This window comes from Daktulosphaira vitifoliae, unplaced genomic scaffold (assembly GCF_025091365.1).
Source record: "Daktulosphaira vitifoliae isolate Bord-2020 unplaced genomic scaffold, ASM2509136v1 Scaffold_2, whole genome shotgun sequence".
NCBI lineage: Eukaryota > Metazoa > Arthropoda > Insecta > Hemiptera > Phylloxeridae > Daktulosphaira > Daktulosphaira vitifoliae.
In genome coordinates, this window is record NW_026099573.1 from 28,570,023 (window position 1) to 28,597,343 (window position 27,321).

The 27,321-nt window shown below is 26.6% G+C and overlaps 3 protein-coding genes across 3 annotated transcripts in view; 2 read left to right on the forward strand and 1 right to left on the reverse strand.

Moving 5' to 3' along the window:
* Positions 1-5,490, forward strand: part of LOC126898088 (uncharacterized) — a 15,247-nt gene extending 9,757 nt beyond the window's left edge. The window contains exons 5-8 of the mRNA XM_050672037.1: positions 2,029-2,924; positions 4,485-4,703; positions 4,785-5,036; positions 5,097-5,490. Of these exons, the coding sequence (XP_050527994.1) occupies positions 2,029-2,924; positions 4,485-4,703; positions 4,785-5,036; positions 5,097-5,260 (1,531 nt within the window). The 3' untranslated portion in view covers positions 5,261-5,490. The remainder of the gene's footprint in view (positions 1-2,028; positions 2,925-4,484; positions 4,704-4,784; positions 5,037-5,096) is intronic.
* Positions 5,491-13,025: 7,535 nt separating this feature from the next.
* LOC126898400 (probable cytochrome P450 6a14) lies at positions 13,026-15,388 on the forward strand. Its single transcript, XM_050672397.1, has 4 exons — positions 13,026-14,087; positions 14,458-14,679; positions 14,756-15,007; positions 15,141-15,388. Exons 1-4 carry the CDS (start codon positions 13,154-13,156, stop codon positions 15,308-15,310), a joined length of 1,578 nt encoding a protein of 525 aa, XP_050528354.1. The 5' UTR covers positions 13,026-13,153; the 3' UTR covers positions 15,311-15,388.
* An 8,833-nt stretch (positions 15,389-24,221) lies between these two features.
* The window catches only part of LOC126898089 (uncharacterized), a 7,433-nt gene continuing 4,333 nt past the window's right edge, over positions 24,222-27,321 (reverse strand). The window contains exon 4 of the mRNA XM_050672038.1: positions 24,222-24,936. Coding sequence (XP_050527995.1) covers positions 24,352-24,936 — 585 coding nt within the window. The 3' untranslated portion in view covers positions 24,222-24,351. The remainder of the gene's footprint in view (positions 24,937-27,321) is intronic.

Genomic DNA, 27,321 nt, shown 5'->3' on the forward strand with positions numbered 1-27,321 from the left:
TAATTATACATAATTAGTTCAAAACTATGGATTACTCTATTTTTTAATATTTAAAATCTTTATTACCTATCTATTATAATTAATATGAATATTTTAAGCTATACACTATAATAATAATAATACTATAATTTTATTAAAAAAATGTTATGGGGAAGGGGGGAAAATGAGGAATATTATTTGCAGTTAAAACCTATAATTTTAAATCTACTGTTGCCCATACCAAAATTTAGTCCTAGAACCGCGCCTGTGGAGGGATGCTATTGAATGCGATATGTGGACAGCTGATGTGAGCGTAGATGATGTGTACTGTTACATTGCGACCTTCGTTTCAAAATAATGTATGTGTAGCTTTTTATTTTCACTTTATCTTATTTGAAATTTACACTTTAGTTTTATTATTAAATAAAATAAAATACTTGATAATAACTTTATTAAATAATTTGATTTTTATTCATTTTTAACAAAATGTTTGACATTAATGAAGTACGTATTTTGGTTTACAAATATGGTAGAAAAAATTAATACATCAACATTATACATTAAAATTATATAAATATAAATAAAGAAGAGTAGGGTAAGTTGACATACCTAGATAAATTTAGATTATGCTTAAAAATGTATATATATATATTGTTCAATTAAGAGACTTGTTCTTAATTGAGACTCTCTTAAGAAATTTCGGATGTACTTTACAATTTTTTAATTAATCTATTTAATAATTAAAGATATAATAAAAATTGGAGTTTAAGAATATTTAAAAGGAGAACCCCCTATGGTATGCTCATTGATAGTTATTAGGTTTATTTTTTTTAGTAACTGAGTTAATTCAACTAATTATAAGAAAATTATTTAATTTATAGAATTTGTATACTTAAATAACAATTTTTTTTACTTTTCAGTCTCATTCGTATACAATGTGTACAATTCATATGTTTTGAGCAAATAATGAGAATGTAGAGTTTTTTTAATTGAATAATCGGCTATTATCGAGTTTTCTCGACCACATTCACCTCAACTCGGGAAAATGTAGCGCACCCGATCATATATCATCTGTTTGTTGATTTTCAGGAATCATCAACAGCGTAAATACTATTTATAACCATTTTAATTGTTAGCAATTACTACTAGTGTCATATTCAGAGTGAAAAAGTTCAACTATAGTATGAAAATATGGAAATAATAGCAAGTTCATATAGCACAGTTGGTTATTAGGTATATCCAAGTGAGAAGGAGTTAATTGGCAATGTCGATAATTAATGATAGGTAAGTAATAATCATTAAAATTAAGTGAGTAATTGACTATGTGCTTAAATTAATATAACGGAAGTTATAATATCGAAACTATACCTATAACGTCCACTAAAACACAACTGTCTGTTGTTAGTATGACGTCAGTAGCTTCAAGCTACAGCCTAGTAGAATTGTCATATCATCACCTCCTTCTATGATAATTAATATTTTTAACAAATTGAGTAAATGAAAATACATCATATATAATATGTCGTAAGAGCATAGTAATAATTAATGTGTTTTTATCAACAATAACCAAGCTTTTTTTTTTTAATTCCAATAATATTATTTTATTTTTTATTCAATATTAATAATTATTTTTAGTAGATAATTTTCTAACTTGTAAGTTAGTTCTATATACAATTTATAGCTTATAAAAATATAAAATATGTATAAATATAGCTTATATAAAACTCAACTATATTCAAATTTCAACGGTCAATAGGAGTCCTGTTGCCGTTTAAAAACCATCACCTCAATAGAATTTTTTTAATTGAATTTAAACAGAACTTAGAATAACATATGATAATATTTGACAAACGTCACAGCAGTCGCCCTCTCAACTGACTCTGGGTCCACACTTAATAATATGTTTTTTTAAATTGACAATGATCAGTAAGACTATAAGTGGGAGCTCTCGTGTTTTGTTAAACAAGGCTACTAGTACACAGGATGATATTTAATTTTTGTCAGTTATTAATACTTCACTCTAATATATGTATGTGTTTTGCTATAAAGTACAATGTTCTCTTATTTTATTTCTGTTACTTATTCTTTTTACATTACAGTTACCCTACTTTTGATTACATTCTCTGCATTTTATTATTATTGTACTCGACATTTTGAATACTGGCAAAAATTAAATGTACCATTCATACAGCCAATTCCGATTTTTGGAAATTTGTTTAAAATGGTCATTGGATCCTGTCATTATAAAGATATACTTGACGAAATTTATAGATATCGTGCTGAAGAGAAATATGTTGGGCTTTATCAAATGATGGCGCCTACGCTAATGGTACGTGACCCAGAGCTCATTAATAATATTCTTATTAAAGATTTTTCTCATTTTACTGATCGTGGTATACCCGCCGACATTGAAAACGCCCCTCTCCTTAACCATTTATTTTCAATGGAAGGTGAACAGTGGAAAATAATGAGACGTAATATGAGTCCAGCTTTTACGTCACGAATGTTGAGAAACATGTATGATCAAATTAATGAATGCAGCGATGAATTAATTGCGCATATCAATATGAAGTTAAATAAAATCGATACCATTGAAATAAAAAGATTTATTGGAAACTATTCGACCGATGTCATTGGAACTTGTGTTTTTGGCTTAAAACTTAATTCTATAGCAAATGAAAATACTCCATATCGAAATGCTATTAAAGAAATATTTAACCCTTCCACGAAAACAATAATAATTCAATTACTTACATTTTTAAGTCCAACAATAAAAAAACTGCTCAAGCTTAAAGATATACCAACACATATCACAGATTTTTTCGAAACATCTTTTCGTGATACGATGAAGTATAGAAAAGAAAATAATATTTTGAGGAATGATCTTGTACAATGCCTAATTGATGCTAATACAAATTTAGTAATAAATAAAATTGAGCCAACAGGTAATTTTTTACAACTTAATTAGTAGAGTTTTCTTTATGAAGAATCTATAATTTTTATTTTTATGAAGTCAATAAAAAGTATCACATATATTAAATATCTTTTCAAATTTAGTACTATAATAATCGTCTATATTCAGATTTTTTCCATTCACAAAAAAGTAGTAAAATGTTCGTCTATATACGGTTAGGGAAGTTTTGAGGTCTTCTTCAAATCTCCCGTACTGAATACTTAGCTATCGCTTTGGATTGAGCTTAAACAACATAAGCAATACATTGTTTTACGTTGTAAAATCAAAAAAAATATCTTTAATAAAGGGCGATCCTAGAGATAATTTTTAGGAGTATGTGATGAACTTTACCAACTCTTGATAATAAATTTGCCAACTGAATTATCTCAATGAGTAAAAATATCGACAATATATTTTGAAAATATTAACCATGAATGACTTTAATAAATTTTTAGTGGGCTGATGACCCCTTTAATGAAATCTCCTCTGTTAATTCAATAGAAAAGAAGGTGTGTAACATTTGGCACTTATGAAAATAAAAATGTTTATAAGATTTGAAACTTGATTTTTAAGAGTTTAGGGATTCAATAATAAATATAACTAAGAATACTATGCAAATATGAATAGTTAATTAAAAAACAACAGAGAGATTAAAGTTGTAAATTAAAGTTGTCAGAAACATGAGATAATGAAAAATGTCATCATTATACTCAGTACAGTTTCATATTGACAAAATTGGAAACGATCAAGTTGAAAACATTATAAATTGTTATCCTCAAACAAAAAACCTAACGTGTATTACTATGAAGACTAATATTTAAGAAATTGTAGCTATTTCTAATAACCATAATATTTTTAATAAATGGTCATAAAAACTAAATTATTATGGAAATAATAAAGAAAATAAATAAATATAACATGATAAAATAAATACTTTCACAACCTTGTGGCGACGCTAAAGTAATATTAAAAATATTTTAAATGATTAATATTTTAATTTTTAAAAACTAATTGGACAATTATTGTAAAAGAGCACAAGTTCTATTAGACAATATTTATTGCATATTCTTTTAGACATGTTAAAGACCCACCAAATAAAGAAAGAAAAATTATGATTTTAAAATGTGTTATTCTAAATATGCTTTTCAAAAAGGAAAATATCATACAATTAAAATAAAATATAAGTCTTTTGCTGCTGTGAAAAGCTAAAATTTATTATTTTTTCCTTTTTTTAGTGGAGTGGCGTGTGAGTAAATCCAATTTCTTAGTAAAACAACTTGACAAAATGTTATAATTTTTTGTAGTCAATAATTTTAAAAATACAAAAACATTTATAAAACGATTTCAATTATGTATCTTGATTCTAAATTTAACTTATTATTATTTAATTAGATAAGATTAATTCAAATACTAAATGATTTCTAGAGGACATCCTTAAAATGTTTAAATAAGTCATATGTATTAAATTATACAATTATTCTGAATTAAAAAAAATTATTTTTTTGTTGTCAAATAACCTGTCAATAACAAATTATTTTAATTTTTTTAATAGTGTCTTTCAAAGAAACAGACATAATCGCTAATGCATTTTTGATGTTGATTGTTGGATCTGAGACAGTAGCAACTTCATTGAGCTTTTGTTTGTATGAACTAGCTCTTAACAAATCTATTCAAAACCAAGTTCGTGAAGAAATAGTTAAAAGCGAACAAAAAAATATAAATGGTAGTACGTTTTTAATGGACCTTCATTATACAGAAATGGTGATAGCAGGTCAGTAAATTTTATGTATAATTTAAAAACTAGTTTAACTGTGTTAAAAGTTTTAACATAAATATTAACTTAATTTTTCAGAAACCTTACGAAAATATCCAGTTAGTCCAATTGCAATGAGAATAACAACAGCTACATATCAGATTCCTGATGATAAATTAATTCTTTATAAAGGTACAAGAATATTGATACCAATACATAGCTTACATTACGATCCTAAATATTTTCCGGAACCAGAAAAATTTGAACCTTTACGGTTTACGCACGAAGAAAAAATTAAGCGGCCTCATTGCTCTTATATTCCATTTGGAGAAGGTCCTCGTTTATGCATAGGTATTATATAAAAATATACTTAAAATAATAATTATAGTTCTTAATTGAGTAATTTTCTAGGTAAACGATTTGCAGAATTGGAAATGAAGATGGCACTTGTTAAACTGTTAACAAAATACGAAGTAGAACCTTGTGAGAAAACCGAAGTGCCTCTTATATTTGATAAAAGATCCATAATGTATAGTCCCATAAATGGAATATGGTTGAAATTAAAATTACTTTGAAAAAAATAGATGCCTATATTGGTTCTACATATAATAAAAAATAGGCGCTTCAGAAAATATGTAAATAATATAATAACAAGTTTTGAATTTTACAATTTATAAGCGGAAGTATTTTAATTAATAATTTATTGTATAAAATTATAATAAATATGATTCCTTAATTAACTTATTTTTGTGTTCAAAAATAATGATTATTTATTGGCTACTTTATAAGAAAAATAAAATTTATTTTATAAACTAACTTTATTTTTAATTTAATAATTAAAATCAAGAGTAAAGACTTCAGTAATAAACTGTCTAAAACTAGTTAAAACATAATTAATTGTATTTCTAATCATCAGTAATAGTTAACACTTTTCACTATAATTTGATCAAGAATATAAAAATAACATTAAAATATCACTTACATAATAATAAAAATTTTTTTTATAAAATTTAAGAAATTTAAATTAAAAAAATTGATTTTGAATAACGTTTTATTGTTGTTGAAATGCTTTAAATTCTGAAATTGTTAAGTATAAAATAATTTGTATTTAAATAAAATACACATACGATTATATTTACATTATCAAACCTTTTTTTACGAATTTTTATCCTCTTGTATAGAATCTAATTTCTTACTCATTTATTTTCATATTTGACTGGTTCTTTTAGTAAATTTTACGAAAAAATTTTTATAAAATGTCAAAAATAATTTATATTTTTTATTGATCAAACTAACTTTATATATAAAAATATTATTTTAATATTTATCACTCCAAATAAGTTGCTCTCCGCGAGTAACAAAATAATCACAAAAATGTCTACTAATTTAATCAACAAACAAGTTAAACATTCAAAAGGGGATAAAGATCTTAAATTATTCAAAATTTTTAATAATCTCAAAAAAATTATTAGTATGTGTTGTTATATGACTGTATAAACATTTCCTAAAATAATTCTTGGAAGTTATGACAAAATTTAAGAAGTTTAAATTCTGAATTTGCGTTTATTAAGCTAAACAACAATAATATCAATAATCTATTCTCATAATCATAATCATAAACATGATCTTGAGAATGGACAGACATAAAATAGGTAAAATACCTAAAGTCTACGATGTATTAAACATAGTTAATTAGAAAATCGTGTTTTTATAATAAAATTTAATATTATTAATATATTACAGCATATTTAATAATTAATTATAATAAAAGAATTTCTGTACTCAAACATAAGATTTCATTGATTATTTTTTTGAACATCAGAATATTGTTTTGTTATCGTTCTATGTGATTATCTGTTTCCATATTTTTGGTATTAGTCATTTTTATACAATAAAATTGTCGGGGTTCATTCAAACACGGATAATCTTCATGTAAAAATACCATACCTAAAACTAATACTAATTATACAATTATTGTGTTTCTTCTATCCATCTCTGACGAACTGTTATATACACCTTTCAATGTCATTCTTATCTGTTAAGCAATAAACTATATTAAAAATATAAATTTTTTTATAAATGATAAAATACACATAAATAATAGTATAAGTTATCACAAATTATTTCAATATTAATATACAATATTGAGGGACGGTGTGGACGAGTTATTAATGCGACAGTTCCTGATGCACAATGTCTGGGGTTCATTTCATGTGTATTAGTAATTGTGTATTCATTTTATAAGATAGCATGTAGTAAATAATACGAATCAATTTAATAAAGATAAAATAATAGCCTTACTGACACCTCTTACATATGTATACAGCTATAAAATTAACGAAATAGGAATATAAAAAGAACCAAAGAGGCTTAAATCTTTTGCATCTCATTGATTTCACTAATTTGACTCATATGCAAGAAGAGAACAGTCACATTCCAATTTAATTCAAATAAACAAGACGATTTATATTAATTTCTAAATACTCACTGAAAATATCAAGGTAGATATTAGTATTACTAAAATAATAAGGTTTCGAATTAACCATTTCTTTTAAATACATGATTTAAATAGGCACAAAGAAATATTAAATTATCTCTAAAAACAAAATATTAATTAAAGTAAATCAGTAATGCTTATTTGGATCTGATTGGCTGAGTTAGATCATTATACGTGTCTATGTCAGGAGACAATTTGGAGGTTCATAGCCACCAAACAAACCTGGGTAGACATACACGGTGACTCTATCCCATCTATCATTGATAATCGTAATAGTGGAATTATTGATATTAAAGTATATGACAATTAATCACAGTAATTTGTACATTAATAATTGATAAATATTCTAAGTAAATTTACATTAATTGAATTATTTAGAATTATAAATCTGAGTAGAGTACGATAAAACAATATAATAAATACTTATATTAGTTTTTAATTTTCAATTAATTATCACTGACTAGTTTGTACCTCGTATAAAATAATCATATATTACTTGGTATTTGTGAGATTGTCACTATCACTTTTTCGTTGCTTCAGTGTTTTACAAGGAATCACCAGTCAGCCTGTTTAGATCATTTTTATAAAGGGGAATTATAATTATTTCTTTTATATCTACTAGTCTATGTTGTTCTAAGCCATCTAGCTCTACAATCCCAATAAAACCGCGATGCTAATAAATTGACCAAAAACCCAAACATCCCAGTTTAGTCAAATAATAATCACATATTCTTTATTTTCCTTTTTGGTTATTTCAATTTTTTTAAACATATTTGTTAATTTTTTTAATAAAATAAATATATGCGGGATGGTCGATTAAATATAACACTAATTTTCTTAGATACTCTATAGAATAGTATTAATTTTCGTAAATAAAAATATTGTTTGATTCAAAAAACTCTATAAAATATGTGGTTAGATAATTTTTTTTATTCTTTAGAAATAAAACTAAATTTTGATTTTTTGGATAGGAACCTCTATTTTTGGTTGAATGATATCTTACAAACATGATTTAGAACATTTTTATTCCTATATTTTATATTTGATAATTTTTTTTTGCCTACACAACATAGACTGATGGTAATGGAGTTGTGGTGTACCGAGATAAATAAAAATAGAAGAAACACAGGGGAAAAATCGAAGATCCAGTAGTGGAAATTGAAAGGGGAAAATAGTTTGTCAAGACAGTAAAAGAGAGGATGGTGTGGAATTTTGAGAGAGACGTAAATGATGTGTGGAATAGATTTGTTTGTTGTGTAAAGAATACTGCAAAGAAGATTATTGATGAAAGTAGGAGTACAATGCCAGGAAACAAGGAAACCTGGTGGTGGGATGAGGACGTTAAAAAAATCATAGAAAGTAAAAGAAAAAAAGCAATTCAAAGTATAGCAGAAAAACAAAAGGAGAGAAGAATGGGTGGAGTATAAACGCTTGTGCGAAGAAGCTAAGTGTGCAGTAAGTAAGGCGAAGTTTAAGAGGTATGACAAGTTGTATGATAGGCTAGGAACAAAGGAAGGCGTGAAAGAAATCTATAGACTTGGAAAGGTAAGAGAGAAAAGGTCTAAAAATTATCATTATATAAGGTGTATATAAAGTGTTGACAATAAGGTACTCTTGAGGGATGATGATGTGAAAAAAGGTGGAAAGAGTATTTTGACACACAGGAGTGTGGAAATTATAGAGACATAAAGCTTATGAATCATAGTATGAAAATTTGGAAAAAGGTAATAGATAAGAGAATAAGAAATGAGACATCGGTATCTAAAAACCAGTTTGGATTTATGCCTGTTAAGTCAACAATGGAGGCATTATTTTATGTGAGGCAATTAATAGAAATGTTTAGGTAAAAGAAGAAAAAGCTCTGTATGGGATTTATAGATTTGGAAAAATCGTATTATAGAGTACCGAGAGAGATTTTAAAGTGGGCATTAATGAGAAAAGGAGTCTAAAAAATATACATTAATATAATAGAAGATATCTATGAAGGCACCTACCAGGGTAAAAAGTGTAGGAGGAGTATCAGAAGGTTTTCGGGTAAAAATAGGAGTGCACCAAGGTTCTGCTTTAAGCCATTACTTGTTCTCTATAGTGATGGATGAGATTACTAGAGAAATACAAGGAGAGGTGCCCTGGTGCATGTTGTTTGTTGACGATATAGTGTTAATAGGAGAAGATAGGGAGGAAATTAATCAAAGTCTAGAGTTGTGAAGATCAGCTCTTGAAGAAAAGGGTTTAAGTAGAAGTAAGACAGAATATATAAAGTACGAGTTTGACAAAGGAAAACACGAGATAGGTGAAATGAGGAGGTCAGTGAAACTTGGCCAGGATGTGATTGGAGAGGTGGAGAATTTTAAGTATTTAGGGCCAGTTGTGCAAAAGAGTGGTGGTATTGACGAGGATGTAAAACACAGAATTAAGTGCAGGTGGTTGAAGTGGAGAGAAGCGTCTGAGGTCTTATGCGATAAAAGAATACCAATAAGGCTGAAAGGTAAATTCTACAAGACTGTAGTGAAGCCAACTATAATGTATGGTTCAGAGTGTTGGGTGATTGATAAGAAAATAGAGCAGAAAATGAGGGTAGCAGAGATGAGAATGCTTAGATGAATGAGTGGAATGACTAGAAAAGATAAAATAAGGAACGAGCATATAAGAGGGTGTTTAGGTGTAGCGTCAATCGTGGATAAGATAAGAGAAAATAGAGTTAGATAGTTTTGTCATGTTATGAGGAGAGAAGAATCGGAAGCTGTAAAAACAGTTATAGAAATGAATGTTGAAGGCAGAAGAGGTAGAAGAAGACCAAAAATGATATGGAGGGATGCTATTGAATGCGATATGAGGACAGCTGATGTGAGTGTAGATGATGTGGGAGATCGTGTCAAGTGGAAGTTAAGGATAAGGATGGCCGACCCTAAGTATTTGGGATTAAGGAGAGGAAGAAGAAGAAGACAAACTGTTTTTGACTAATTTTCTATTGATAATTTGCTGATTAGTATATAGTAGTAGTCATTTCTTCATACCGTCACATTAACATATTTTTCACTTAGCAGATATATACTATGATTCAATAATACATTATGGTTCATTAAAACAGACTACTATTACCTATATAAGATATAGGTAACAATATTTAGTAATATAAAAACAAAATTAATGTAAATTCCTATTTTAAATCCATATATTTAAACAATTTTAAAATATGGTTAGATGATTGGATGAAAATAACCATAATAATAAAATTTATTAAAATATTTTCTTGAATCATACATTAAATGTAAAATAAATTTTTTTTTTACAAAAATTGATAATATTAAATAGTTTCTAAGAAAATTAGTATTATGTTTAATTGACCACCCAGCATATTTTTTATTTATTAAAAATAGTGTTTCCCATTAATCACTTGTTATTTTTTATCATGTTATTATAGTCCTAGATTCAAAAAAGTTTTTAAAAAAGAAAGTAACAAAAATATTCAGTAAATCAAAAGTTAAAAAATTTGTCTGAATAGGTGGGTACACTTTGTAAACATATTCGGAAATTTTTTATTTTACTTAGTATTACAACTAAGTTATAAAAATATTCATAACTTCTGAAATACTGTCACAAAAGTTGTTATAGACAATTTATTTTCTTAATTAAATCATTTTCTACATTTTAATATAGTGTAATATGTATATTATTATTACAAAAATAAAATGATACATCAATGATGTGTATGGGTTGAATACAAAAATACTAAAAGTTCTTTTATACACGGAGATATAAATAATATTCATCCTAGTGAATTATGATAAATGATCACTTTGTATATATGTTCACTCTGTATATTCAGCTATATGGAATTTGAACAGTCTCTCCAGTACGATGACCTGTAATGAGATAGCTATTAAGAGCTGCGTTGATTACAATAAAAGTAAGGACATATTTAAGTACTTAAAAAATATAATTTAAAAAAACACACTTTTAAAGCACGTCGGACTAAAAAGTTAAAAATAATTTTTAAAATAAGCTTAAAACAATAATGAACAAAAAATACTAGTATTATTGTGAAAAAAGCGTCAGGCACCCGATATACGAAAAATATAACACAAAGCGCCCACGCTTTTTTTTAGTATTTTTCGTTTATTATTGTTTTAAGTTTATTTTAAAAATTATTTTTAACTTTTTAGTTGTGCTTTAGAAGCGTGTTTTTTAGTTTTTTATGACATCGCTGTGACAGTCACTGAGTGTTTATTGTCAATTATGACTATCCATAGATATAATTTCTATATTGCCAGTTAGTGTATCTATAAACTCACAACAATGTGTCTTACTACCATTGATAATAAAAACTATATACCTGCGAATATCTTCATAAAAAAACCAATTAGCTACCTGTATTTGTAATCCCTTATGTATCGTACTTGTAAATTAACTCAAAAGAATTTGAATCTTTAAATGTTTATATCTAATAATAAATAATAAATAATAAAAATTTGTTTATATATATTGTATTATTACAAAAATAAGGTTAATGGTGACTAGGTGATAGAATCAGAGGGTTTAGAACAATGATGACAAGTAGATATAAAAATATATAATTAAGGTTCCTCTTATAGAGATGTTATTATTGACCCAACTGACTTACCAGTTGGGTCAATTTCACAAATATCATGCAATGTGATTATGTATAAGGTACAAACTAGTCAGTAATAATTAATTGAAGTTTAAAGATTAATATAAATATTTGATCAGTTGCTTTATCGTTCTGTACACAGAATATTTATACTAAATAATTCAGTTATAAGATAAGTATTGACTGATATTGATTTGAAATCTTACCTGATGATTTTTCCCTGTTCTTATAATAACTTTTAATAGTATCAAGTAATAACAAAATAACACAAACTCAAATGTTAAGTTCATAAATTAACACGTGAGAATTTTGACAATGATGATTACGAACTTTACGTATCGATGTCGAGAGCGCGATTATAACAGTTCTTTAAATATCTGGAAACAGATTCTCTCAAGCACTGACTGCCTTTTCTAGTATTTTGTATATCCGAACAATCATCATTGTGTCATCCTTGCAATGTTATTATTTTATTGGCAAATAATCGTGAAATTTATAAATAAATACATGCGAATAATATACAGGTGTTCAGTAAGTCAGGAAACGGGTTTATATTGTTCTCATTGTTACAAATAATGAGAACAATAGAAACCCGTTTCCTGACTTNGAATACATGCGAATAATATATAAATCACTTTGATGTTTTATATGACGTTAATATAGTTAGTTTTTATATATGAGACTAGGGTTGACACATAGTATTTATTTATTAAGATGAGAGTAAAAAGAGCTGATAAGTATAATTTATAAATTTCATAAACAGTGATTTTTAAAGTTGATTAATTATTGACTCATGACTGAATCGTGTGAAATATAATATAATTAAACGACAGTATGCTACGTTTGTTAAATATTCCTCCGAGTTATTTATTTAAAAACAATCATGCTATTATTTTAAGCATATGAATGCTTAAAATAATAATTATTATTAATATGTATAATTATTTTATGAATAAAAGTGTTAACAATCTTAGATGAAAAGATTAAATGTAAAACCATTATTGTAGACACGTGGGCTACTCGTGTTTATTGCGAAAGTGACGAGTTTATTAAGACAATATATATAATTATACATGATATTGATGATACGCACGCATGTACGAGTACGAGAATAAAAAATAAAATGATACAGGAATAGTGTGGTCGTTGTGTAGTGAGTGGGGTGGGGTGAATGCGCTACGACAGTCTAGTCAAGGCCACAGACGATGGGGTACGTGAGAATAACAAGCGGTGCGTGGAGAGTTACAAGCAAACATATATACAGGTGAAACTAATATAAGCCTATTTAAGTATATATATAAATATTTATCTATTTAATTCATCGAGTGTAATAGTGCTAACAGTGTTCTGATCGTAAACATGTTGCCGTTTTATGATAATATTTTGTGCGTTAATACAATAATACTAACAATTTGCTTTTTAACTCTTTTGTATTACTTGAGTACATCTACGTATAATTATTGGGAAAAAAGAAATGTATATTATGTGAAACCTACACCTTTATTTGGTAATATGCTCCCAATTATTACAAGACGAGTTCATCTTATCGATGAGTTTTGGAAAATCTATAGACAAGGATTTGGAAAAAAATATATTGGTTTTTTTCAGATGAGGCAGCCTGCTTTAATGATAATTGACCCAACACTTATATCTAATATTCTTATAAAAGATTTTTCTTATTTTTCTGATNAACTTATATCTAATATTCTTGTAAAAGATTTTTCTTATTTTTCTGATCATATTCAATTTGGTGATCCGGAGAAGACGCCACTTGTGAACCATTTGTTTAATATGAAAGAGGAACAGTGGAAAATTATGCGACAAAAATTAAGTCCAGCGTTTACTCCATCTAAATTAAAATTGATGTACGATCCAATAGTTGAGTGTAGTGCGCAGTTGTTAAAAAACATAGAAACCACATTGCACGAGTCAAAAACAATAGAAGTGAGGGACATTTTTGAAAACTATTCTATAGACGTGATTGGAACTTGTGCATATGGATTAAAATTGAACGCAATTAACGATAGCAACTCTCCATTTCGTAAACATGGAAAAAGTACATTTTCACAGTTATTTAAAGCAATATTTAGAGACTTGTGTATGCTTATAACTCCAAGATTAAAACCATTTCTTATAATTAGTGATTTTTCGAAAGAAACTGTAGATTTCTTTACATCTACACTTAAAAGTACTATAAAATATAGAGAAGAAAACAACATAAAAAGAAATGATGTAGTGAAATATTTGATTCGAGCTAAAAATGATTTAATAATTAATAAAAACAGTTCATCAGGTAATTATGGTATTTTAATAACTAACGTGGTTTTATTCAGTATTTTATTAATCCTTTTCATATACTCCATGTTTCAAAAATCGATTTTTTGAATTTTGTGAAACTTTGTTGTGGGCCCATATAGTAGCGTAAAAATATTATTCGCTTTAGCGGTTGATAAACCTAACATCCATAATTATTTTTCTAATTACAACACATTACTTAGATTCCAACCCAGTTAATTCAAATTAGTATTTGGGCTGGTGATATAATAGTAATATATATCCCATTTCATACTAATATTTATTATATAACTTATAATTTTTATATTTTTTTAATTACATATTATACTTAAAATAAATTTATTAAATACATAGTTCGTTTTATTAAGTTAGATTTCAAGAGATGGATATTGTGGCAAATGCCTTTGTTATGTTTATTGCTGGATCAGAACCAATATCGGGGACCATAAGTTTTTGTTTGTATGAACTTGCATTAAAAAAAGATATTCAATGTCAGGTTCGCCAGGAAATGTTATCAGTTAAGCTAAAACACGGAACAATTAATAGTGATTACATAAATGACCTACAGTACTTAGACATGGTAATTCTAGGTAAATATAATTATTTAATTTTTTCGCGATCCCATTTAATAAAATTGTATAAGTTCTAATTTTTAATTTTGTTTAGAAACTTTAAGAAAATATCCAATATTATCATTTTTATATCGCATAACAACAAAACCATATGCGGTGCCAAATGACAATTTAGTTATAGAAAAAGGAACAAGAATATTTATTCCAGCGTATTATATACATCACGATTATAGATATTATTCAGACCCTATGAATTTCAATCCACAAAGATTTTCACGAGAAAATAAAGCAAATCAACAAGTTGGTACTTATATGCCATTTGGTTTAGGACCTCGGACTTGCATAGGTAATACTGTTACAAATAATATGACCTTCAAAATTCATCATTTAATTATCCTCCTCATACTTGAGATAATGCATATACCATTCATTATTTCTAATAATGTATTATATGTTAACTAAACATAATTTATTTTTAGGTAATCACTTTGCTGATTTAGAGATTAAATTAGCATTAACTGATTTACTTACTAGGTATGATGTTGAACCATGCGAACTAACAAGTATACCTATGATATTTAGTAAATCCTCACCTTTAATTTCACCAGATAATGGAATTTGGTTAAAATTTAATACTTTAAATGAATAAAAATATTTTGAATTTTATAAACTATGATTATATTGCTTATATCGTACGAATAATTAAAATTAATTGGTCTTATTATTACTTTTTTTTGTTTTCATAATTAACATACAAGATATTTTAGATATCATCGTTTTACCTAATAGATTGGTAGAACTCCATTAAGATTCTAAAGATACGTGTATAAAAATTGTGTAAAATTCTGTCACAAAATATATAATTAACTATTATTTATAAAAAAAAAAATATTATTTTTAAAGAGTATTCAAACATTAAAGCTAAAATTCATGTAATTTTGGTACAATGCAAATTTTCTAAATATTTTTCAAATATATAGAGTGAAACGGATCTAACTGACAACTCTTATAACTTATGATCTACATAACATTTTATATATATATTTTTTTTAATCAATTCTTTCAATATAGAACTATATTTAAAATATGTTTTGTGTTATTTTTCGTAATTACAAAAAACATTTTAAAAATTAATTTTTTTATTAAAGATTTTTTTAAGATTTTAAGATATCCATTTTATAGATAAGTTTTAGAGAAAAATTTTGATACCAAAAACTCTTATTTGAATTCAGTAGTTACGTTTATACAGAATTTGGAAGTTTGTAAAATTTTAATTTTTTTTACAATCATCCTATGGTTTTAAATGTTAGTTCATATATTATGTAAAGTACAGAAGTAAACACTTATTACATTATTTACTGGTAACAGTACGCGATTTCTTTTCCATGAAAATTATTATCATTTGAAGAAGCATTTGTAATTAACATAAAAAAACAAGAAGTAGTATAATTAAGATTATTAAAAAAAATTATGGAAACATTTTTTAAAACATGTTGAATTTTTAATTAAATAAATTCATATATCATAAATTAAAACGTGAATAATAGTTAATAGGTGCATTTATTATCAAATCTCCTAACATTAAATTACGAAAAATAACACAAAACATATTTTAAATATAGTTCTATATTGTAAGAATTGATTAAAAAAAAAAACCAGCACAGTGGTGACGTGGCATAGTTGGATCAAGTATAATGATATTTGACAGCGATTAAAATCACTATAAAAAAAAAAAACGCTTCGATACAAATCTTTAGATAGTGTTTAATTTTAAAAAACTGGTGTATTATTCCAAAAGCTACATGATCTGCTAGTTCCTTATTAATATCCTGATTAAGATAAAGTATGTCGAATGAAAGATGTATATAAATACTACTTTTCATGAAAAAATTGTATTGATCCATACATTTTTTAAAAAGTTATAGCCTTTTAAAGTAAAAAATGTAAAATATAAAATCGAGAAATTTCACACGAAAATAGCATTCAGTAGCCGTTTTCGCCATGAAGACAAGTCCAGAAGTCAAATTTTTTTTTTTTCATAATAAAGTACATTACATTAGCTTTAATTTAATATATATATATATAAGTGTCGGACCTTCCGGAACATTTTCAAAAGATAAGTTGAAAAAGTTAATTTTTTGTAAAAAAGTTTTCGTTTTAAATCTCCCCTGTGGGCAGGTTAAGGGTTAAATTTATGAAAAAAATATACCAAATGAAAGGTAATGATATTATGCATCTATAAAAAAAGAATTATATTGATATGTTCATTTTTAAAAAATTTACGGCAGTTTTTAGTAAAAAAAATTGAAAAAATTTCGAAAATTATCGATTTTTAAATTTGTAATTTCTTTGGAGGTTTCCCTCATTTACAGGGAACGAGGGAATTTTTTTCAATTTTTGAGGGTAATGTCTTCGACTAGATGCGATTTGTGATCTTTTGACGTATCGTTGAAAGAAATCGGTTCGGTGAGAGCTGAGAAAAAGTGGTAACAGACACACAAAAAAAAAAAAAAACACATCTTAGTAAAACCAATACCTTCTCAGCTTCTCATCGAAGCTAAAACTTAATTTTTTTTTTACTATAAAATGGAGAATGGTCTAAATGAAAATTTGACCGGTCGATAACCTGTTTTGATGATTTAGAAAACATGAGGGACGGAGTAGTGTTAAGCGAAACTCTATTTTTACTATAACGCGCAAATAAGATTTTTCTACGTTGCGAATCCTACTCACATATAGCTAAAACTTATTTTTTTTGGTTTTCTTAGTCATTGAGACCATACCGTCAAACAAAGTTCTCTTTTTATAATTATAAAATATTTTTCGGGAATATTCTCAGGAATGTTTTTGACAATTTTCTTTGAAAAAAAAACAAGAATATACTTTTTAATTTGTTTTTATTATATTACACAATAATGTTAAATGATCCTGAATTAATTAACAAATAAAAAAATAGTAACTTTCAAATTTACATTTTTAGTTTTAGATAGTTTTATCAAACGAAGCTAAAATCAACTTTGAAATAAAGATATCAATTATGCAATTTTTTATTCGTTTATTTACAAACGCTTTATAGTTATAGAATAACCCAATTTGTGTTAATTAAATAGTTTTTTTACTGGAATTTTAATTCATTATATCGGGAGAGTTATTATTTTTAGCGTTTGAACAATAATTGAAATTCTAAGAAATCATAAAAATGCAAAAATTAAAAAACCATAGAAATGCGAAAAAAAATTAAGGAACCATACAATAATATTTTAAAAATTGTTTTTTTTTTAGAAAAATTTTGAAATTTTTGTTATCATGCGACTATTATCCAAGTAAAAGATGATTATTTTTCCATCATATAGATATTTATTACATCAAATCATTTTTGAGGTTGATTTAATATTTTTAAAGAAATTAATAAGTTCTATTTTTTTTTTTTTTTTAAGAACATATTCTCCAATAATAATTTTCAAAAGAATATTCTTGATACCGAGAACATTTTCTCGGGAATATTTTTTCGTTACATAATTATAAAGAAGAAGTAAAAAAAATTATGTAATAATCAATAAATATATGATTCTAAAAAATATCAAAAATAATTTCCTTAATAAAATAATTATTTTAAGAGATATCAAGTTGCTAATTAAAAAAATAACACAATGTGGTCACGACACAATATAGACATGGGATAGTTGGAACAAGTATAAATGATATTTGACAATGATTAAAATTACTATCATAAAAAACGTTTCGATACAAATTTGTAGATAGTGTTTATTTCTAAGAAATTGTTGCATAATTAAAAAAAAAATGAACCCATATCTCGTTAATTATATCCTGAGTAGTAGTTCTTAGATTTAAAAATACAATTTATGAATAATATTTTTTATAGCAATGAAATATAGTACGAAATTAATATTTAATAATTTAATATTGTCATTTTTACGGAGTAATAATAAAAAATGATAAAGTAGTATATTTTGTTACTTGACTCTATGACAAACACGTATAAAAATTAAAGGGCCTGGTACTTATGAATAAATACATTGGTCTACAAGGAACGTTTGTTGGAATTAAAAATATACTTTTCTAATTCAACTTTTCGCAATGTTTTCAAATCTGAAATTACACTTTTCCTATCAATATATAATCATTATATAAAATAATAATTAAAAACAAAAAACAATTGTTTTTAAATTATTACTGATTTTTAATGTTTTAAAAATAATCAGTGCAAAATATCGTTATGAACCTATTTTTAATAAAATAGAAAAAAAAAACACATAAAAAATGAAAATTAATACCTACTCAGCTTCGCATGGAAGCTAAAATGAATTTTTACATTTGTTTATTGTATATTTCGGCTAAATATTCAGAATGTAAAATCAAATTAAACTGTTATTCCTAAAAATAGGCTAGATGTTTTTGGTTGTGTTGCTAAAGCTTAAACGAATTTCTCGTGGATTTTTGTGGTAGAAATTACATTTCAGAACTGTAAGAAAGTTCAGTTTAAATTTATAGAAAGAAGGTATAAGTTATTAAAAGAGAGAAAAGAGATGTAAAGGAAAGACAAAACAAAAAAGTGTGGTTCCCGGAGATGTGTTCTGGTATAACAGTAGAAAGTTACGTGGACACTGCAGTTGTATCATCCGAGTTTGTTCGATGCAGACAAGAGGACAGTGTGTATGTGTATGAGTGTGTGTATAATCGGCAAGCAATCAAGATAGACTGTGTCAATATAGCACTCCGGGGAGCTGTTTAGACAATTTTGACGAAAGAATGGCGCGGTAACTGCGAGATATTTGCGACGTGACTGAAGGTGAACAATAACTTCTTTGTCCCTCTTATACAACTTCTACTCTCCGCTGCCGTGTACGCATTTTTCGGTTTTTGGTAATGCTGTAATGTGTACTAACTTTTTTTGCTTCTTGCCGCCCTCTCTTGCCTAACTTCTATCGATGGCACGAGATACTGTAATAATGTGGCTAGAAAAGTGTGCATTGTCATGTTTATGATGTGTAACGCAACACGGCAGTTTCGTTAAACGTTTTACTAGGAGTTTTCCTCGTAAAAAACTACATATAGACTTATTGCATCGTTTTATCGCGTTTTATCTGAAACGAGAGAAGATGACGTAGTAAATCTGCGTAGACATTGCTTTTCGTCAAGGTCCGCTAACACTACTTATGAACATTTCAAATGGACTAATAAAGTGTTACTAGTTTATTGCTAACCAAATCCTAATACAATAATTAGAATTTAAATAAAATTGACTTTTTCTATTAGCACTTCAATACCAACACTAAAATGTATTACTTTTATATTTAAAAACAACAATTTACAATAATTTGACAATATAGTTTTCGCTAAATATGTATATTTACTCAAACAATCTTGATATAATATTATTAAATGCCACATGTATATTAATGTTAAGCAACGTTTATCACAGATTAAAACGTGATTAAAAAATATATATAAATATTTGATTAATATTAACATTTAACATTTCTGGTGTAAAATACTATCTGAGAAATAAAATAATTAACAATAAATAAACGGTAAAATAATTATATCTTAACAGACCTCAGTATGAAAAATATGACTATAGAAAAATGTTTACGATAATTACTCAAAAATTATTTTCGTAAAATAATATTGTTGTAATTTTTTTTTTTTATTGTTATAATAATAATAATTTTTTTTTATTTAATGTAAAAAAAAACTGTAATTTTATAAATATTAATATTGTGGTAAAAATATTGATGACAGAAAAACTAACGCAATGTTCGGGATCAGCGTCAAATTCCTATAAGAAAGAAAAAAAAGTGTCATAAACATATCACGACCTGAATTTTGTCAAACGCGTTATGAAATTAGTATCATAAAATTTTAGAAATTCAATTATAGGGGAAATTCTGGAAAATTGAATATTTTTATGTAACTATTTCCTTTCAAATTAAAATTTTAAATTACTGTGAATTACTTTTATATACATATATAGAATGTTGAGTAAGTAAGGAAACGGGTTTCTATTGTTCCTATTGTTTTTAACAATGGCCTATTTTCTTACATACTTAATACCCTGCATTAGTACATGGTCGTCTTAAGGTCAGAATTCCGTGTAAACCTAAAATTTCAACTATATGTTATGTAATTATTCAGTTAAATTTAATTTTGGCACAATGTAACTTTTAGGGTTCTTTTACCAAAGTAATAATTTTTTTAACTAAAAGTACTTATGTTGTACGTATCACTCAACAATTCTATGAAATAAGTCAATTAATGATAAAAAGAAATATGATTTTCTTACAAAAGAGATATCAAAAAAGGTAAAAGAAATTTCTCTGAATAAAACTCTAATGATTATTTGTACCTGACACTTAACTGCATAGTAACCACTTTGGATTCGATACAATTTATTCTTTTTCTCGAAATCCTAACTTAGGGAAATGAGTATACTCTAAACCTAAATGGACGTACCAATATTTGGATATCTATTCCGTATAGATTTATAAACAGTATATACAAACAGTATTATACTTGATGAGATTTTAAAGTCTAGCAAAGCTGTCCCAATGGACAGTTTCTGAATAACACATAGGATTTTGAATACTGAGAACCTATATTTTTCGAATTAATATGATTCGTTATACTTATGTTTGGCAGTCTTAAACCCTCGGGAAATTGTTCGAAAACGGCTTACCCTCATTGAGATGGTGACCTACGTATGTATGAGTTGGCTCAACTATAGGCGCTACGCAATAATATCTTTACAATTAAAATCTGCATAATGTAATTGTTAATTTATTCATCATCTTTGCACAACAATACAGTGAATGAATGGATGGTCGAGAGTCAGTATCACTGAAGTTCAGAAATATATTCCAAATGCTAAATAGTATTCTCTAACGGGAATTTGTCATTTGTGTTTGATTTTTTTTTTTTTAGAAAGTTACCATTAAAATTTCAAATAATTAACATACAAATGTTGAATTTTTGGAAAAAAATTATTCTAAGAGTGTTAAAAAATAATTAGTAATACAAAAACAAAATGACCTAAATAATAATAATATACCAATATTCAAAAAAACAATTATTATTTATTGTCTTGGATAATATTTAATAATTGTTTTTTGTATATATGTTACAGATATATTTTTAAAAACCATCAAAAATAACTTTTTATATTCACCCACCCCACTTAAATAGAAATAATGGAATTCATTTAAGGAAAAATTAAAATATAAATTCTGTGTTGTTTTTCTTAAAAAAATCACTAAAATAAGACTTATAAATATTTTGTAATAAATGTCGCGTTTTCTATCAGAAATAAACATGCTTTTATTGGTTTATAAAAATTAGCTTTATAAAAATATTTAAAAGTATTAACCATATTTAAAATTTTAAATTGCATTCCTAAAAAAATGTTAATTCGAATACATTTTTCTTCTTAGACGTCGATATAGTTACCTAAAAATTGATCAGACATATTATATTTTATATAATAATAATTGAATTAAACAAAGTAATAATTTCATTGAAATAATATTGTTTAGTTTTCAATTAATATAAATTAATACTTCGATGATTTTCAATGCTTTTATTCACTTGAACAAAATTAAACATTTACTTTAAGTTTCTTACATTATAAACTGGTTATTTAATGAATTCGCTCGTTAAGATTTAATTGTTTTTTTTTAAGTTCAGTATACGTTTTCAAATTGTTATTTTTTCATTGACTAAAATATTGTTGACATTTGGAAAATAGAAACATTTTGATGTTGCAACAGAAAATTGTATAAGGAGGATTGAATGTGAGGTCAAAACCAATGTTTAAAGAGGTATGGGTTATGTAATCCAAAAAGTATTCCATACACACATAAGTTTTCTTGGAGAAAAATGTAATTCCCTAATGTGTCAGAGAACGGTGGTGCAAAGGAGAATGTAGAAAGACAGGTGGCAGTAAAGCTGTTTGGTATGTCCGGCGCGAGCGAGCAAACGCCAGGTTGTCTCCCAGGGAATTGTCCGGTCAAGAGAGGAGATGATTCGAGCAGGCAGACATTTCTGTTAGTTCCGACCCGTCACAGTTACCGTATTTTCCATAAATCATCGAAGTCGCATGCCCCCTCCACCCCCGTCATTGTCGACGTCGGTCTTATCCCCTCTTCAGGCATTACCACATGAAGGACGAAAAAAGAAATGGTTCGAGTTATTTGCGAGGCACACCTTTGTGATCTCTAGTGACCGACGAGCCCGGACCAATATGAATTATTATCACTTTGCCCTCTCTAAGATGCCAGTGATGGCAGTTGAAGGGGTGCATCACCGGTCAAAATGAAATATCGTCTACTAGCAACAGCTATAACTGTTGGCTCCTCTACTACACACACACACTTACCCTTTAGTCGACTTGTACAAAGGTACAAGTGACGCACGCCTTTTAATGGAATCTTTTTTCGCACGTTCGTATTTTTGCTACACCGCACGTCTTATTCAATACACGTAATGTATAATGCATCGAGGACTCCCCAAAACACCCCTAAAAACCGTTTGTCTCGTTGGAATATAATATGTTTCTTACTCTGTCGACCGTTCTCTCCCTAACATTTATCTTAAGTCAACACACGCATCCTTTTTTCAGTTCTATTTTTTTTTGTAATTCTTAAAAGTAAACACAAAAAATTTATATGTGTCATTATTTTTTCTTCATAGATGAAAAGATAAATTTATGACATTAATGTATATATATATATATATATACATTTATAAATTAAAAGAATAGAATTCCAAAAAACAACAACTTATGTGGTTAGTATAAATAAGTAGTAATTTTTTTAATTGATTTTTTTAAATATACTGCACAACGATATCCAAGAAGTACGTGGTTTCATTAATTCCATATAAAATAGAAACATTTCTTTTTAAATTTAATTGGGCTAAAACTTATATTGATTTTATTTACAAGCTATTAATGTATAATCGTTTAATCTGGGCAAGAATTTCATGTGTTTTAACCCGTACCTCATAACCCGTGTTAAATTGACTTAAATGCGTATTTAATATACTTACATTTTTAACAAAAATGTTTAACTTCATTTTAGAGTCAATTAAATTATTATTCTAATAGATAAANTAAAATCTTTAACTTCATTTTAGAGTCAATTAAATTATTATTCTAATAGATAAAAATCTTAAAATACATAAATAAGTATTAATTTATAAAACGTTACTCTTAAATATAGCCAAAAACCTCAATGAATTTAACTACAGAAAATCATGGAATAATATTTAAGAANAAACGTCACTCTTAAATATAGCCAAAAACCTCAATGAATTTAACTACAGAAAATCATGGAATAATATTTAAGAAGCCGCACATAACGACATAACGCACCTGTTGTCGGACCAATTCATTTCCGAACGTCTCGGGGGACCATGTGATAGGGATATGTTTGACAGCTTACATATAAATAAACAGTTATCATACGAATAAGTTAGGTAAGTGTTGTTAAAATGAAAAATTGATTTAAAAATACATTTTTTGTGATCCTACTAAAATCATTTATTTTAACAGATTTAAAAAAATATTTTAAAATATGTTTTCTTGTTTAATTTGATGATAAACAATTAATAATAGTAATGAATTCAATTTCTAAAACAATTTAAAAGTTAACGAAAACATCATAGTAAAATGCGTTAAACAATAACGAATGCTTTTCTAAAAGATGTTGGTTTTCTAGATCTTTTCATGTCATCAGTATCTTTAGGCGCACTAAAATATGCGTAGATATCATTAGCTTGCTGCTTAATCTGATCTCGAGTCATTATTCCTGTATCATTAATTGCATCCATACTGCTCGACTGTTTTAGTTGTATAGGTGCCCTTACCCCCTTTTTTAACATTTCTTGGCCTATATACTTTTGCGTGTTAAACTCGAACCAAGCGCGAGCCTCTAACTGTTCCCGTTCTGTTGGTTCTGCATCCCTCATCATTGACATACATGCTTCCAGCTTTGTTTTCAAAATGTCTAATGTATCCCAACAAGCTGTTACCACCGAACGATTTTTATCATTTTCTCCTTCTATCCTTTGTTTTTTCTTGTGCATATTAGAAACCTTTTGATCTGAAGAACATTGTAAAATTAATGAATCGTTACCTTGTCTGGCCATCCGTTGGATGTCTAAAGTATTGAGTAGATCATGAATGTCTTGCATAGCTTCAGAGCAAGAGTCTCGCATATGTTTACTCTTTTTCAAACGGTACTGCCTTACTACTGGTAACTAAAAAAAAACATTTAGCTGTTAATTTAATAAATTTGTGTTTATGAAATTATGATATTATGAATTTTACTGTGTCATTTATTAACTACACTTCCCCGAATAACTATATAAAACTATACAACACTAATATATACGATATTCTAAAAAAATTTTCTACCAAAGACTTATAAATTTCTTTACTCTAAAACTTCTATAAAATTTTTTAGCTCTATCCTCTCCTCTTGCGCATAATATTTAATAAACTTAAAATTTTTTTATTACAGCAACAGATTTATTTACCTGGTATATGAATTAAAAAATAATCTAAGTAAGAAAATGATTGGTTGATAACAACTTTTCACTTAGTATTGCAGGAGTTATTAATAATTAAAAATAAGTGCACAGTGGGGTGGCGGCACAGTGGGGTCGTGACATAGTTGGGTCCAGTATAGATGATATCTGACAGTGATTAAAATCACTATCATAAAAAACGGTTCGATGCAAATCTGTAGATAGTGTTTAATTTAAAAAAAAAAAATTTGTTAAAATAGAATATTTTGGAATACGGTAGCCATTTGCGCATAGAAGATAGGTCGTCGGGACAAATTTTTTTTTTTCATTTGATAGTATATAACATAACCTTTGATTTGATATAAGTTTAAAGGACGCAGAATCCCGGAACATTTTCAAAAGTTCAGTTGAAAAAGATCTATGTTTTATACAATATTTCAAGTTTTAAACGCCCCCTATATAAGGGTAAATTGTCTAATTTTAATAAAAAGTATGTCAAATGAAATATGTACTTATAATGTATTTAGAAAAAAAAATTTATGCTGATATATACATTTTTCAAAAAGTTATAGCATTTTTAAGTTGAAAATTTAAAATCGAAAATCGAAAATTTTAACACAAAAATAGTGTTTTTTTAACTACGGCAGCCGTTTAAATGTAGAAAAAAAAGTGTCGGGACAAATTTTTTTTTTTCATTTTGTAGTACATAAAATAAGCTTTAATTTGATATATGTTTAAAGGACGCAGTATTTCCGGAACATTTTCAAAAATTAAGTTGAAAAAGTTATTTTTTGTAAAAAAGTTACTATTTTAAATCCTCCCAGTGAGCAGAATAAGTGTTAGATTTTCAAAAAAAATTATATCAAATGAAAGGGAAATATCTAAGGTTTCAATACAAAAAAATATTATTTTTATTTGTTCATTTTTGAAAAAGTTATGGCAGTTTTAAGTACAAAAAACATCCCGATAAAATGTAATTTTTATCGCAAACATTACATTTTTTTTTAAATTTTCGACAGCCATTTGCACATAGAAGATAAGATGTCGGGACAAATTTTTTTTTTTCATTTGATAGTATATAACATAACCTTTGATTTGATATATGTTTAAAGGACGCAGTATTTCCGGAACATTTTCAAAAGTTCAGTTGAAAAAGATCTATGTTTTTTACAATATTTTAAGTTTTGAACGCCCCCTATATAAGGGGAAATTGTCCAATTTTAATAAAAAGTATGTCAAATGAAAGATGTACTTATAATGTATTTAGAAAAAAAAAATTTATGCTGATATATACAATTTTCAAAAAGTTATAGCATTTTTAAGTTGAAAATTTAAAATCGAAAATCGAAAATTTTAACACAAAAATAGCGTTTTTTTAACTACGGCAGCCGTTTACATGCAGAAGATAAAGTGTCGGGACAAATTTTTTTTTTCATTTTATAGCATATAAAATAAGCTTTAATTTGATATATGTTTAAAGGACGCAGTATTTCCCGAACATTTTCAAAAATTAAGTTGAAAAAGATCTATGTTTTTTACAATATTTCAAGTTTTGGTCGCCCCCTGCTCATTAGGAGGTTACGTGATAGATTTTCAAAAAAATTATATCAAATGAAAAGAAAATATGTAAGGTTTTAGTAGAAAAAAATTTATGTTGATTTGTTTATTTTTCAAAAAGTTATGGAAGTTTTAAGAAAAAAAAATCACTATCATAAGAAACGCTTCGATGCAAATCTATAGATAGTGTTTAATTTTAAAAAATTGATGGATAATTGCAAAAGCAACATCAACTTCTATTAAAATAAAATACAAAACCCATAATTTTCATACAAAAATAGCATATTTTTCAATATGGTAGCCATTTGCGTATAGAAGATAGATCGTCGGGACAAATTTTTTTTTTTCATTTTGTAGTACATAAAATAAGCTTTAATTTTATATACGTTTAAAGGACGCAGTATTTCCGGAACATTTTCAAAAATTAAGTTGAAAAAGTTATTTTTTGTAAAAAAGTTACTATTTTAAATCCTCCCAGTGAGCAGAATAAGTGTTAGATTTTCAAAAAAAATTATATCAAATGAAAGGGAAATATCTAAGGTTTCAATACAAAAAAAT